At 42.9% G+C, this 16393-nt stretch overlaps 1 protein-coding gene across 2 annotated transcripts in view; it reads right to left on the bottom strand.

Annotated features, from left to right (window-relative positions):
- The window catches only part of LOC124802960 (sodium-dependent neutral amino acid transporter B(0)AT3), a 188089-nt gene extending 177545 nt beyond the window's left edge, over positions 1-10544 (bottom strand). For both annotated transcript variants that reach the window (XR_007017171.1, XM_047264052.1), the window contains exon 1: positions 10397-10544. Coding sequence is in view for 1 of the 2 variants with exons in the window: in XM_047264052.1 (XP_047120008.1) it covers positions 10397-10529 (133 nt within the window). In the remaining variant the exon portion in view is untranslated. The remainder of the gene's footprint in view (positions 1-10396) is intronic.
- Between the last annotated feature and the right edge of the window lie 5849 nt (positions 10545-16393).

The raw sequence follows: 16393 nt of genomic DNA, 5'->3' as shown, positions 1-16393 counted from the left end.
TTTTCTACACAAAATATTTATTACTGCGAAACCCTGGATGTATTTTAAATTTGTCTTTTTGGTTGGCGTTAACTTTTGTTTATAACGTTAGAAAAAATATTAATTCACATTATGTCAGATACTGTTATATGTTTTGAAATTACCACTTGTTACGTGCAGGTGCTCTTATGTGGAACTAAAACCCTGTATGTCTTTAAATTTGCCTCTGCCTAAAAAATATGTATAAAGAAAAATATGTATAAATTTTGTATTGCATAATGTTATTAGCACTTATAATTTTAGTACCACTTGCAACTGTGTATTTGTGATTTACTTTAGCGCTTACATGATGTAGTGTCGACAAGCTCTCTTACACGGGACTAATCTGCCGGCAACATTACTCGGCTGTAAGAAGCGCACATGTCAGATAACAATCTTTTCGTTTCTTTCTACGTTAGTTTACATTTTTCTCAAAGATATATATTGATTCAGTACTAAATGGTATGGATTTTATATTACGTGCCTTCGTTGTTCATTCGTGTTTTAGCATGGGGTCTTCTAGACACACTTGTATCAATCTGCAAGACTGTGAAAAAAAATTATTACCAATTTATCACGAGGTCATCTGGAGATGGACAAAGTCCGAAACGCATATTGAGTAATAAATGGGTCCAAAAACATCTGGTGATATTATTTTGCGACCAAACAGCTATTTTAAAGCCATTTTACATCAAAATAGCGTGATGGTATCGGGTGCCATTTACTACACGGCCCAGAGACCTTTCGTTTGCATAGCTTGCACACCAAGCGTTAAATCTGTGACGTTAAGGCCGGTGGTTGTATCCTATTTAGCACACCAAGCGTCAAATCTGTGACGTTAAGGCCGGTGCTTGTGCCCTATTTGTAGTTGTCAGTGACTTTATGTTTCTACAAGATGACGCAAGACCGGATTGTGTCCCGTCTTTTACTGAACTACCATGATACAGTGGGTGTTACATGGTTGCTCTGCCAGCACTTTTTCCAGTTATCACACCCATTGGAAACATCCCGCCATTCTCCAGCCCTTTCCGACATACAGTAGAAGCATCACGGAATGACGTATCCGTCTGTCATCCAAGCTCCTTTAGGCTCGATGCAGGCGCCTTGTCACGGACTGCGCGGTCCCTCTCGCCGGAGGTTCGAGTCCTGCCTCGGGCATGGGTGTATGTTTTGTTCTTAGCACAAGTTAGTTTAAGTAGGGTGTAAGTTTAGGGACCGATGACCTCAGCAGATTGATCCCTTAAGAATTCACACACATTTGAACATTTTTTGAGAGTCGATGGCCTGTCGGATTAAGGACAGAGGTGTCGTTAAATTTATCGTTCTAAATACCCGCAAAAAAACCTAAAAATTTCATCCTGCATGCGTTCTACTATACCGTATACACACAATAAAAGTTCGTTACTTGCTGTCTTTTCTGGTAATCAGCGTACATGTGAGGTATCTTCGGAACAGATAGAGATGGCACCAACCTTTGAGCAAAAAGTGTACTCCAAAAATGGATGAAGTGTGGTGCAGTGTGGGGTGTAGCGGACGCGTGCCACAGCGGGCGTCTATACGTGATGATGATGCGCCGCTTTGAACGTAAATACACTCCTGGAAATGGAAAAAAGAACACATTGACACCGGTGTGTCAGACCCACCATACTTGCTCCGGACACTGCGAGAGGGCTGTACAAGCAATGATCACACTCACGGCACAGCGGACACACCAGGAACCGCGGTGTTGGCCATCGAATGGCGCTAGCTGCGCAGCATTTGTGCACCGCCACCGTCAGTGTCAGCCAGTTTGCCGTGGCATACGGAGCTCCATCGCAGTCTTTAACACTGATAGCATGCCGCGACAGCGTGGACGTGAACCGTATGTGCAGTTGACGGACTTTGAGCGAGGGCGTATAGTGGGCATGCGGGAGGCCGGGTGGACGTACCGCCGAATTGCTCAACACGTGGGGCGTGAGGTCTCCACAGTACATCGATGTTGTCGCCAGTGGTCGGCGGAAGGTGCACGTGCCCGTCGACCTGGGACCGGACCGCAGCGACGCACGGATGCACGCCAAGACCGTAGGATCCTACGCAGTGCCGTAGGGGACCGCACCGCCACTTCCCAGCAAATTAGGGACACTGTTGCTCCTGGGGTATCGGCGAGGACCATTCGCAACCGTCTCCATGAAGCTGGGCTACGGACCCGCACACCGTTAGGCCGTCTTCCGCTCACGCCCCAACATCGTGCAGCCCGCCTCCAGTGGTGTCGCGACAGGCGTGAATGGAGGGACGAATGGAGACGTGTCGTCTTCAGCGATGAGAGTCGCTTCTGCCTTGGTGCCAATGATGGTCGTATGCGTGTTTGGCGCCGTGCAGGTGAGCGCCACAATCAGGACTGCATACGACCGAGGCACACAGGGCCAACACCCGGCATCATGGTGTGGGGAGCGATCTCCTACACTGGCCGTACACCACTGGTGATCGTCGAGGGGACACTGAATAGTGCACGGTACATCCAAACCGTCATCGAACCCATCGTTCTGCCATTCCTAGACCGGCAAGGGAACTTGCTGTTCCAACAGGACAATGCACGTCCGCATGTATCCCGTGCCACCCAACGTGCTCTAGAAGGTGTAAGTCAACTACCCTGGCCAGCAAGATCTCCGGATCTGTCCCCCATTGAGCATGTTTGGGACTGGATGAAGCGTCGTCTCACGCGGTCTGCACGTCCAGCACGAACGATGGTCCAACTGAGGCGCCAGGTGGAAATGGCATGGCAAGCCGTTCCACAGGACTACATCCAGCATCTCTACGATCGTCACCATGGGAGAATAGCAGCCTGCATTGCTGCGAAAGGTGGATATACACTGTACTAGTGCCGACATTGTGCATGCTCTGTTGCCTGTGTCTATGTGCCTGTGGTTCTGTCAGTGTGATCATGTGATGTATCTGACCCCAGGAATGTGTCAATAAAGTTTCCCCTTCCTGGGACAATGAATTCACGGTGTTCTTATTTCAATTTCCAGGAGTGTATAACACAGTCGCCGGTTGACGGCGCAGCTGGTCAGCCGCAACGGCCGGAGGCATGCGGTGCCAATCTAGAGAGCAGAGCGACGTCCCATTCCCTGAATCTACTTCGAGCGTCCCACAGGATGTTCCAGGAAGAGAGGTCACTGCTATTTTGCCTAAAACTGACATGGTGAGACCGTGGCTGTGTACAATTGATGTAGGTTAATTCTTACAAAGAAGAAAACAGCAACCAGCCACTATTAATACTGCCATTTATTTAGGTAAATAGCGCCGTTACCGGTTTCGAACTGGCAAGTTCATCATCAGACGGTTGTTCACATGATTTTCAAGACACAATTTACATTATCATCCGTTTTCGATTTTTATTCTTCCACTGTGGCGAAGTATTTTTGGTGTGTTGTTGCCCTAAAGTAGAAAACAGTGTTAGAAGCGCCCTATGCGAAAATAACTAACCTCCAAACGATGAATCGACAATATTCAAGGATATGACAGGAACGAGCATTTGAAGCAAAGAACTTCGTATGGGCACATGCTCTATTCTGAATGGTTTCGGAGACAGAACACATTCAATGTTCATTATTTATTTTCTTTATTATTCAGTACATTGTCATTGTTTACAAGTACTACAGTAGTGTAAAGGAAGCCGAGAGATATTTGATATAGGACACTTGTGGTCTATCAAGGTAGGAAACTATCTCAAATCTGCCTACTAAAACTAACAAAGCTACAGTGTAGGTGCGTCGCGCGATATTTTCAACATTCTGTCGCTCTCTTCGCGCAGTCTATTAGGTCTAGACGAAACATGAATATAACATTTTTTTGTAGAAATTTTACTGTACCTGTAGTTTACTCTTGTACTGCAACACGCCTCCGATAGAGGCCGTTATTCAAGAAAATCGTACGTAAGTGACATTAAATGTCTTCTATCTTCGAAACCATCAGGAAAAGGGCATACGTCCATTTCAGATTTTTTTCCTTCAAATGAGCGTACCTGTCATGTGATTGAATACTGATCATGCCTACTGGGAAACCCTGTTCCCATCGATAAGGCAAGATGACTCGTAAAAAAACCAGGCTGGAATGATACTGCTTACCAACTACACTTATTTTCCTTTCGCCATTCAGTACGTAGCTCAATCTTTAACCTATACAACAGTGCTGTACACTAGGGACAGGTAAGATATTACGTATGTTGCAAATCACAGAGATTGAGAAGCCGCAGTTTTTACAATAACAGATTTACAGTATGTGGCTGCGATTTCAGTCACAAGTAGAAACTAAAAGTACCATGTAACTAATGTGTGTATAGGACAGGTCTGGTCACGCTACCAAGATTCCTTTGCGATTACGGTCGTTTTGGGTCTACAACGCGACTGTAGTAGACCGTACTCGTATGGTGTTTGTCGCTAGATAGTATTTGTTTATAGAAATGGGTTTCTGTGCTGCAGTTCGTATAAGGGGATCAGGTTATGCAGATTTTCTACAGACAAAGATTGGAGAGTTAAGTGGTTACAGAACTGTAGGAGAGACAACTCAAAAACATATTCCAAGTTGTGTGAGATAAGTAAATTACCAGTTACAAGAACTACAGCTGAAATAGTGTGTTTTCTACACAGTTTATATGCTTATGATTTTATTTAGCGAAGGGGAAAGCAGTCCATCAGAGCTGCAGTTTGCCAGCCATGCTTCAGTTTTTGTGGTAAGGTTTAACAGTGCACTGGAAGCAGGTTGTGGTATAGTTTTTAACTGTGAACTCTACAGACTCAAACAAACGTTGGAGCTATATGAAGAAGGCAATTGAATATATAATTAAAGTATAATAGCGAATTGCATTTCAAGAGATATGAGTGTTGGTTGGCATGTGAGCAATTCTAAGAATTCATTAATTCAGAAGTGGCTGAATTGGAAAATTAAGCACCCATATTTACCCGATAAAAGTTATATTTTGCTGCAGATATCTCTCACATTTTAAAGAACATTAGGAATTATATTGCCTGAGGCCACAGAAAAAAAATGTTAGTTATAACACAGTTTCTCTGACGTACGGAAAGTCTTCAGCCACACCTCAAGGGGAGGGTGGACCTGTATGGGTTTCAAGTTTCTCAGCTACAAAAATTAGTTACATTGAGTACATTTGAAAAGATGAGCGTTTCAGTGGCTAGAAACTTGTTGAATCATAATACGCGTTTGGCTTTACAATTTTCAGCATCAGCGAGACTGCTTTCAGAAAAGGCTCTAACAAGTTGGTTTATTAATTTATTAATAATTTTAATAGCTGGTGTCAAATAATGGTAAGTAGAAATAAAGTAGAACCACTCTGCAAGAACAATGTGGACAGGATGGTCCATTTAGGACAGATGCTGAAATGGTTTACAATACTGAGTTTCAGCAGCAAGAAGCAGTGGAAACCAATTCAAGCTACACCTCAATTCTCTACAACAACTGCTCTGGAATTACTGAAGGAACTATTTTTCATACAGTTAATTGACTATCAATCAACTAGTAAGCTGTCCACAGATTGTGCGAAAAATATTTTATAAGTCCATGAAACTAGTGATATCTATCCCACACCAGTAAAACTGATGTGTAATCAGGATGATAAGCATTGCACAGTATTTGCCTGCACCACTGTCACCATCAAATGGAGTGGATGATGATGATTACTACCTTGATTTTTTCCAAATCAAAACAGCCAGAGGTTGAGAGTGGGTCAGAGTCTCGAGTCTCAGACCCTGTAAGTATTAACATTGTTCAGCCAGCAGGATTGCATATTTGGTCTGGATGGGTGGTGCATGCACTTATCAGACCTTCAAACCCATTTACATGTGACACATGTAGTAAATTAGTTTTTTCCAACAATCTTCAGAGAACCTTCGCCACGAGTGGACATAAACTGTAAATCATGGCCACTGATGCAGCCAACATAAGCTGCATTTGTTATCCTGTTGTAAAGGATAACTGTATTCATAGTGTTGTAAAAATTATTTTCAATGGCTGACTACATTTATCACGTGCTTTGTGAACTTGGTAGACTTTTAGATTGGCATGAGTAAAGACCTATGTCAGAACTGACCTATTCAGTATTGAAAGTACTACTCAATTAACCAATAATTTAGGCTTTTGTGATATTCTGAACTGTGAATGATAATGTGCATCGCTAGACAACACATTAGTTTGGCATAAGGAATAGTTATTATCTCATCAACTGTTAAGTCCCACACAGGAACAACAGCGGCAGTTACATTACTGATTTCTGGGAGATGTAAATCTGATACCACCATGTTATTTGGGATTGTGTGTAAAGAAACCTTCTGGTAAAACTGAATTTACAAAAACTACTTCCTGTTTCAGCAAGTACATAATATTCATGTACCCTCATTTATCAAAAATGCTAAGTTAACAGAAATGTTTGATCAGTTGTTCTGGTACTGAAGAACCAGACAAATTACAGCTTCCACTGCTGCCACCAGTAACCTGCTACATGACAAATTGCAGTTCCATTGGTTTTTATTTAAGGTGCATACAAGCACCATAATTAACATGAACTCTTGTAAAGTTATAATATGCAGTTTTTCCACCTAAAATTCACAGTGAAATAAGTTTTTGGACTATTACTAGAATTTTCTTTATTGTTAATCTTTTCTTAATCCTGAGCTCTCTGTCATTTGAAATACTGATTTGGTCTGAAGCAGTGAAAGCAAAATTACTATGAAGAATGCTGGTTATAGAGAATGTGACCCTATTCATTCTGATTGCAATACTGGCAAGTATGATTTTTGGCTAAAGATACAACGAGTGAACTGTACTGCTTTGGAAGGAAGAAGCCTATCCGTTAACAAAATTCTGCTTTCCCCAAAGATATTTGGAGAACACAAAGCTGTATGTTATGCTTAAAATAGTCGGCATTACATCTCTACCTTTCAATCACGCACTATTAATAAAAACGTCTTAAGGAGTGTCGGCGGTGGAATGGCATAGTGAGCTTTTCTGGCCAGGTATGTTTTGTCTGCTAGCACCTTTATGCACATGAAATGGGACAACTATGAAGGTAATGAGTTAATAGATTTTCTCGTGATACATTACATAGTTCCCGTTTGACATGCTTGTTCACTCAGGACACAGTAAAAGTCGGAATGTCACAAACTTTAAGTTAAAAGGGATTTCTTAAATATCAAAACTAAGATACGCAAACCAGCTTCAGAACGATAATTTCCGAAAACAACTACTATCTTCCCTAGCAACTTTACGCTGCGTCGTCTGCTCTAACCCCAATGTTGCGCCTACATAAGACAGATTGTTGTAAAAATCACCCCTTTATGGACCTTATGTTTGATCTGCAGTAGGTACTGCCAGGTGAAGGGGAAAATTGTAAACTGTTCGTGCATAATATTTTTCATATTGTAAACTATACGAGTGCTATTGACAAGATCGATTCCGTATTTCTGGACTCCCAGAAGGCTTTTGACACTGTACCACACAAGCGGCTCGTATTGAAATTGCGTGCTTATGGAATATCGTCTCAGTTATGTGACTCGATTTGTGATTTCCTGTCAGAGAGGTCACAGTTCGTAGTAACTGACGGAAAGACATCGAATAAAACAGAAGTGATTTCTGGCGTTCCCCAAGGTAATGTTATAGGCCATTTGCTGTTCCTTATCTATATGAACGATCTGGGAGACAATCTGAGCAGCCGTCTTCGGTCGTTTGCAGATGACGCTGTCGTTTATCGACTAATGAAGCAACAGAAGATCAAAACAAACTGCAAAACGATTTAGAAAAAATATTTGAATGGTGCGAAATTGGCAGTTGACCCTAAATAACGAAAAGTGTGAGGTCATCCACATGAGTGCTAAAAGGAACTCGTTAAACTACGGTTACACGATAAATCAGCCTAATCTAAAAGCCGTAAAGTCAACTAAATACCTAGGTATTACCATTACGAACAACTTAAATTGGAAGGAACACACAGAAAATGTTGTGGGGAAGGCTAACCAAAGACTGCGTTTTATTGGCAGGACACTTAGAAAATGTAACAGACCTACTAAGGAGACTGCGTACACTCTTTTAGAATACTGTTGCCCGGTGTGGGATCCTTACCAGATAGGACTGACGGAGTACATCGAAAAAGTTCCAAGAAAGGCACCACGTTTTGTATTAAATGGTTAAAATGGCTCTGAGCACTATGGGACTTAACATCTAAGGTCATCAGTCCCCTAGAACTTAGAACTACTTAAAACTAACTAACCTAAGGACATCACGCACATCCATGCCCGAGGCAGGATTCGAACCTGGGACCGTAGCGGTCCCGCCGTTCCAGACTGAAAAGCCTAGAACCACTCGGCCACTGCGGCTGGCGTTTTGTATTATCGCGAAATATGGGAGAGAGTGTCACAGAAATGATACAGGATTTGGGCTGGGAATCATTAAAAGAAAGACGTTTTTCGTTGCGACGGAATCTTCTCACGAAATTCCAATCGCCAGCTTTCTCCTCTGAATGCGAAAATATTTTGTTGACACCGACTTACATAGGGAGGAACGATCACCACGATAAAATAAGGGAAGTCAGAGCTCGTGCGGAAAGACATAGGTGTTCATTCTTTCCGCGCGCTATACGAGGTTGGAATAATAGAGAATTGTGAAGGTGCTCCGATGAACCCTCTGCCAGGCACTTAAATGTGATTTTCAGAGTATCCATGTAGATGTAGATGTAACTATTTCGTGTGTATTTTGACCTAAATTGTAATTCGGAAACCACCGTAAACTCTTAACGCTATGTAAAACTTCGTATTTGCGAGTGAGTTCAGAGTAGATGGCCATCATTTGCTTGTAAACTGTTAGCCTTCCTAACAATAACGATGTGCCTTTTGATGGGATGAGCTTGCGACGCTGGCACTGCACAACGGACATCACGGCCATTGGGCAGGGGAAATTTAGGGGGAAAGAAGGAAGGCGGGAAACGACGCGAAACACGCGTTTCCCACTGAAGTAACTAAAAAGCAACGGGACAAATTTTCGACAACTCCAACTATTGAACAAGGTCGACACTACTACATTTCATTCAACGAAAACAAGAAGAATATATGCGATCTGTACGCAGTTTAGGTGTGACTTGCACGGCGAAGGTTCTCAGTTTATCAGTGCCGGTACAGGAACAAATACACGTTTAAAGTTCGTAGGCGGCTGCTTTCACTAAAATTTACCAAAGTTAGAAAGCTCAACATTAACACCAATGGGTCGTCTCTAGCAGAGGCCGCGGATAATCTCTTTAGAACTATAAAAGGAAATGTCCTGCCTGACTAACTCATCATCGCCAAGCCCAAACAGCTAAGGACAGAAACTTGAAATCTGGGGAAGATGTTGACCTTAAACTGTAGGTATCGTTTAGTAAGGGATGACGCTATCAAGGCATTTTTGAAGCTATAACTACGAAAATTGGTATTTCGTTTCTCGGTTAGAAATAAAAAAAATCTTGAATGAAATTTTCACTCTACAGCGGAGTGTGCGCTGATATGAAACTTCCTGGCAGATTAAAACTGTATGCCGGACCGAGACTCGAACTCGGGATCTTTGCCTTTGTCTCGGTCCAGCACAGTTTTAATCAGCCAAGAAGTTAAAAAAAATCCTGCTTTAGCATTGTTGTAAATTCAACCACCATGGTGTAAAGTAGTGCGTGAAAGTTTGTTTTGAACGTAAACCGTTAGTAAAATACTACTATAGAATTTGTAAAACTTCTACAGCTAAGAAAAACTTCTCTGTGACTTCCAAAGAAATATGTATCAGAGGATGAAAGTTTTTGTGGAAATAGCATCACAAGAATTCAAAAGGCAGGATTAACGAAGACTTCAGCTTCCAGAATTGCTTTTTGGTCAGAAATACATTCGGAAAAAACCATGCTTTTACTAGCGTGTAAAGTTTGAAAGGTGTTGAAATTTGTGAACAACAAAAAATCGATTAAAGAAAACAAAAAAATCTCTGCAGACCATACAGTAAACTCGAGCGAAACAGCGGGCGCTAAGCTGGTGTAGAATAAAAGTAAAGGGAGCACTGCTGCTGATCGTTGTCGCGTGCGAAGGAAGGTGCGAAGCTGCGTGATGCGGACAGGGAAAGGTAAGAAGCTGCGCTCCACGTGGTTGCTGGGATGCTCGGCGCTGGCACAAACCAGTTCAACGCACAGACCTCCGTAAACCCATAGCCCACTAGTGTGCTAGCGGGCTGTTGTAAATCGGAGGGTGGCGCTAAAACGTGACTCGGAAAACTAAAGGGAAAGCGGCGCGCCAGTCTACAATGCTGGATTGCGAGCTTGGGAAGCTATGGCACTTGCAAGCTGTGTGCCCGAAGCAATGCACGCAGGAGGAGGCCGACTCACGTGATTTCTCCTCCGATAGCCACCGTGCGGCAATCTTCTGGTCCTCGTTGAAAGCGCTGGTCCAAAACTGGTTCACGAACGGAGGCACTGGTTCGCAGACGGTAGCAGTTGTTCGCAACGCGAGGAGGAGCATTTGTGCGGATGCTGCAACGACCGTCCATCACTCACGCACGCCGATGACTGCCTGGCTCGCACGCGGATGGGAATCCCGGGCGGAAGTCCCAGTAGGCAGGCAGCGAGGGTGGAGGGAGAGACATTCCTATCGGTAGGTGTCCACATGGCGGGGGCTCTTTGTTTGGAGAGCAACTAGTAGCGGCTGCATGGCGAGGTGGAGGGGGGGGGGGGGGGGCGGCTTCCTATGGCAGGCTGTGGAGGCTGTGGGACTTGCTGCGAAATTGTAGACTTCAGGGAGGCGCCACATGCTAATGAACGACTACCACCTACACTCAATTACAATCTGCACAATGTGCACATCATGAAGTGATTATGTTCCATCTTAAAACAGCAGCATTATGGGATCTGCACGCGTTCAGTGTTTATTGACAATACTAGTTTGTCAAACCTTCCATATACTGAAGCGACATCACACCGCCATTAATATAGACAAATAGTGTCATTTCAAATGGCTCTGAGCACTATGGGACTTACATTGGAGGTCATCAGTCCCCTAGAACTTAGAACTACTTAAGCGTAACTAACCTAAGGACATCACACACGTCCATGCCCGAGGCAGCATTCGAACCTGCGACCGTAGCGGTCGCGCGGTTCCACACTGTAGCGCCTAGAACCGCTCGGCCATAGCAGCAGTTGACGACGCGGTTTTACATGGTTAAGATGTCGAACACTCAAAAGAAAGCTTGCTAGAATTATATTAGCTATAGCCTGCGAGCAGCAGAAAACAACTAAAAAGAGGAAATGAGTCAGAGAATGACTGAAAAAAAAGAAGCTACTGGTCACACGTTAATTTACTGACTAATCAGAACCACGGACCCGAAAGATATTTCGTAAATTATTTTCCTACGACTCCTGTAAAGTACAAATTATTAATGTTGATACGAGATAAAACAGAGAAACATAAATGAGAGAAGCAATCGCAGTCGGCCAGAGGTAGGAGAAACTTTGAGATTTCTAGCCAAAATCAGGTCATTTAATATCGGGAATCACAATTAGTATAATGCTGTGTAAACCTGTGAAGCAATTACATCTGCCTGGCAAGGATAAGTCCATGCAGTTAAGGTAAAATATTTTTACATTTCTCAATAATTTGGTGAAATCAACTTGCATGACGCTGACATTTTAGTAGTCATTGCAAACACGTGGCGTATTTTTCAAAGTGGAAGCGATTTCCAAATTACTGCATAATTCTCCAACCTATACTATATTTTCAAATTAATAAAGTATGCAGCGTCATAGACAATCCTCCGTTGATCGCCTTTAAATGGTACATACAATAACTACCGTCATATAGACCTATTAAAACTGTTTTGTGTTAAAAGACTAGAAAAACTGAAACTGATTATGATATACAGAAAGGCGAACGGAAAATACGACCAGTGCAGACTAACCCCTTGTGGCTGATTCATGACGTTCTCACAACACCTGAATTGCCAGACCGTCAATACTTGGCCTCACACTTTTAGTAAGTAATGACAATAGAGAGAATATTTTGAGGGCCATCCATACTGCTCATCAATGTTTCTAATATTGACAATGCGTCAGCCGACCACGGCGGCCACGCGGTTCTAGGCGCTGCAGTCCGGAACCGTGCGACTGATACGGTCGCAGGTTCGAATCCTGCCTCGGGCATGGTTCTGTGTGATATCCTAGGGCTAGTTAGGTTTAAGTAGTTTTAAGTTTTAGGGGACTGATAACCTCAGATGTTGAGTCCCATAGTGCTCAGAGCCATTTGAACCATTTTTGCTATTATGTTCAAGCATGCTTTACTCGCGGTGTTTCCATAATTTTGTCCAACTCCTGCAGCTGACGATGGCCAAAGAAGACAAGAGGTAAAATTCAGATTGACAATAACACGAAAAAGTGCTTATGTAAGAGAAATGGTATATAAATTTAGTGTCAGGAAGTCTTTTCCAGAAGGTATTACTCTGCAGAGTAGCCTTGTATGGATGTGAAACGTGGACTAGACAGGTCAGACAAGAAGAAAACGCAAGCTTTTGAAATTTGGCGCTATGGAAGAATGATGATGATTGGATACCTAAGTAACGAAGAGATATTGAATCGAATTGGGGAAATAAGAAATTCATATCAGAACTTGAATACAAGAAGCGATCGGTTGAAAGAACACATCTTGAAGCATCCAGGAATCGCTTGTGTGTGTGTGTGTGTGTGTGTGTGTGTGTGTGTGTGTGTGTCTACATCCACATCTACATTCATACTTCGCAAGCCACCCGACGGTGTGTGGCGGAGGGTACTTTGAGTACCTCCATCGGCTCTCCCTTCTATTCCAGTCTCGTATTGCTCGTGGAAAGAAAGATTGTCGGTATGCCTCTGTGTGGACTCTGATCTCTCTGATTTTATCCTCATGGTCTCTTCGCGAGATATACGTAGGAGGGAGCAATATACTGCTTGACTCCTCTGTGAAGGTATGTTCTCGAAACTTCATCAAAAACCCGTACCGAGCTATTGAGCGTCTCTCTTGCAGAGTCCTACACTGGAGTTTATCTATCATCTCTGTAACGCTTTCGCGATTACTAAATGGTCTTGTAACGAAGCGCACTGCTCTCCATTGGATCTTCTCTATCTCTTCTACCAACCCTATCTGGTACGGATCCCACACCGGTGAGCAGTATTCAAGCAATGGACAAACAAGTGTACTGTAACCTACTTCCTTTGCTTTCGGACTGCATTTCCTTAGGATTCTTCCAATGAAGCCCAGTCTGGCATCTGCTTTACCGAAGATTAATTTTGTATCGTCATTCCATTTTAAATCACTCCTAATGCGTACTCCCAGATAATTTATGGAATTAACTGCTTCCAGTTGCTTACCTGCTATATTTTTGCTAAATGATAAAGGATCTTTCTTTCTATGTATTCGCAGCACATTCCACTTGAGATTCAATTACCATTCCCTGCACCATGCGTGAATTCGTCGCAGATCCTCCTGCATTTCAGTACATTTTTCCATTGTTACAACCTCTCGATATACTACAGCATCATCCGCAAAAAGCCTCAGTGAACTTCCGATGTTATCCACAAGGTCATTTATATATATTGTGAATAGCAACGGTCCTACGACACTCCCCTGCGGCACACCTGAAATCACTCCTACTTCGGAAGACTTCTCTCCATTGAGAATGACATGCTGCGTTCTGTTATCTTCAATCCAATCACACAATTGTTCTGATAGTCCATACGCACTTACTTTGTTCATTAGACGACTGTGGGGAACTGTATCGAACGCCTTGCGAAAGTCATGAAACGCGGCATCTAGCTGGGAACCCGAGTCTATGGCTCTCAGTCTCGTGGACGAATAGCGCGAGCTGGGTTTCACACGATCGTCATTTTCGAAACCCACGCTGATTCCTACAGAGTAGATTTCTAGTCTCCAGAAAAGTCATTATACTCGAATATAATACGTGTTCCAAAATTCTACAACTGATCGACGTTAGAGATATAGGTCTATAGTTCTGCACATCTGTTCGACGTCCCTTCTTGAAAACGGGGATGAACTGTGCCCTTTTCCAATCTTTTGGAACGCTACGCTCTTCTAGAGACCTACGGTACACCGCTGCAAGAAGGGGGGCAAGTTCCTTCGCGTGCTCTGTGTAAAATCGAACTGGTATCCCATCAGGTCCAGCGGCCTTTCCTCTTTTGAGCGATTTTAATTGTTTCTCTATCCCTCTGTCGTCTATTTCCATATCTACCATTTTTTCATCTGTGCGACAATCTAGAGAAGGAACTACAGTGCAGTCTTCGTCTGTGAAACAGCTTTGGAAAAAGACATTTAGTATTTCGGCCTTTAGTCTATCATCCTCTGTTTCAGTACCCTTTTGGTCACAGAGTGTCTGGACATTTTGTTTTGATCCACCTACCGCTTTGACATAACACCAAAATTTCTTAGGATTTTCAGCCAGGTCGGTACATAGAACTTTACTTTCGAATTCATTGAACGCCTCTCGCATAGCCCTCCTCACACTACATTTTGCTTCGTGTAATTTTTGTTTGTCTGCAAGACTTTAGCTATGTTTATGTTTGCTGTGAAGTACCCTTTGCTTCCGTAGCAGTTTTCTAAAAAACTTCATTGGACTGTTCCTTGTCCACCCTACAGCCCATATCTCGCATCTTCCGACTGCCATATGATTGGCCTAATTAAGGATGCGCTCTGTGATAAGCAATACGTAGATGGGAAAGTTGCCGATGCAGCAAGATTTTGGTACCGACGTCAACTTGAGGGGGGGGGGGGTCAGGAGGGCATACAGGCGGTTGCTTTGTACGGATAGTATGTTGAAAAATTTGTTTTAGTACTCAAATGAGTGGAGATTACCATGGCGTACAGGAATCCTGAATAAAAAGCAACCTTGTCTCAGAAAAAAAGTGGGCATTAATTGTTGAATGCCCTTCGTAGGTTGCGGACCTTATGCAGAAGTGAAGAGGTTTCACACAATAGACTGTCGTGGTGAGATTTATCAAACGAGACTTTCCATTAAAGAGAACAACAATGAGGACTGAGCCAAGCAGCGGCGTTCGAACATTGTAGCAACGTCCCTGCTGCGCTGCTGCCTTAGGCCGGTATTACACTATCAAATTTCTTTGTCCAAGATCTTTGTCCAATATCTTTGTCAAAGATATTTGATAGTGTAATAGGGATCTTTGACAAATGTCGTCCAATATTTGATCAAATCTAGGCCGAGGCCGTATATTTGATCAAAGAAATCGCTTGTCTTCTGTTCACTGCAATGCGATATGTTACCACGCCGAGCGCCAGCATCGCTGGAGCGTTCTGTCATCTTTTGTGTTTGTAAACATGGCTGCTAAATACAATTGGTGTGTGGCGTCTACCATAAAATTAATTGAAATGTACGAAGCGGATGAGGCACTTTACAATGTGAGGCACCCTGAATATAAAAATAGGTTAAGAAGATTGGAGAGTTATAAAAATATCGCAGAGATAATCAGCCGAGACATACGGCCAGGATGTACGGCCGAGGACATAAAGAGGAAGATAAATGGCCTCCGTACTAGCTACTCGTACGAGAAAGCAAAAGTACGTATTGACATATTCATTTATATTTATTTATGCAAGTAAAGTTTACATGTCATACAAATGATTAGCATTAATTTGTTCACTGCAGCGACTTGAAGCATACAATAATGTTTACATAACCTACAAGTAGTTACATTATTTTCATTATTAATATTGCAGACCAGTCAACAGAGGCCGACGAGAGTATGTGCAATTAGGAGAGCACGGAAAGTGAAACTGGAAGTGAACGTGCCACACCGACGTTTGAGGATATGTTAGCGGTATGTACATTTGTTTACATTTTACGTTACTAAATGTGATTATCTTGCCAGGGCACCTTCCCAGCGCCATTGTAAAATGTCTTAAAGTATTCCCTAACTGCTCTCCCGTGTACTGTACGTCCAGAAGCAGCTTGGCAAGCTATTGGTTCGATTTGCTGTAGGTCCTCAGTGGTTTGTGTCTCAAGATAAGTGCAGTCTCCTACTACGGCAGACACAGTTTCCTGCCGTGTGTACAAGTGTTTTCTTCTCTCAGTTAACAAGTTGTGCAATGTGCAGGCAGCCAGTGTTATTGTGGTAACTTTTTCAGGAGGCAGATTAATGGTAGTAAGAAAAATCCTGAAGCGATTTGCAAGAATGCCAAAGCTGCTCTCCACTAATCTTCTCCCTCGTGACAGTCTGTAATTGAAAACCTTTTCTTCTTTTGTGATTCCTTTTAAGGGGTATGGCTTCATAATGTTATAACTCAGAGGAAAAGCGTCATCTGCCAGTACTACCATTGGAGTTGTAATGTTTGTG

The sequence above is a fragment of the Schistocerca piceifrons genome, chromosome 6 (genome assembly GCF_021461385.2).
Source record: "Schistocerca piceifrons isolate TAMUIC-IGC-003096 chromosome 6, iqSchPice1.1, whole genome shotgun sequence".
NCBI lineage: Eukaryota > Metazoa > Arthropoda > Insecta > Orthoptera > Acrididae > Schistocerca > Schistocerca piceifrons.
The sequence above is the reverse complement of the archived record's forward strand: the minus strand, read 5'-3'. Positions and strand labels throughout refer to the sequence as shown.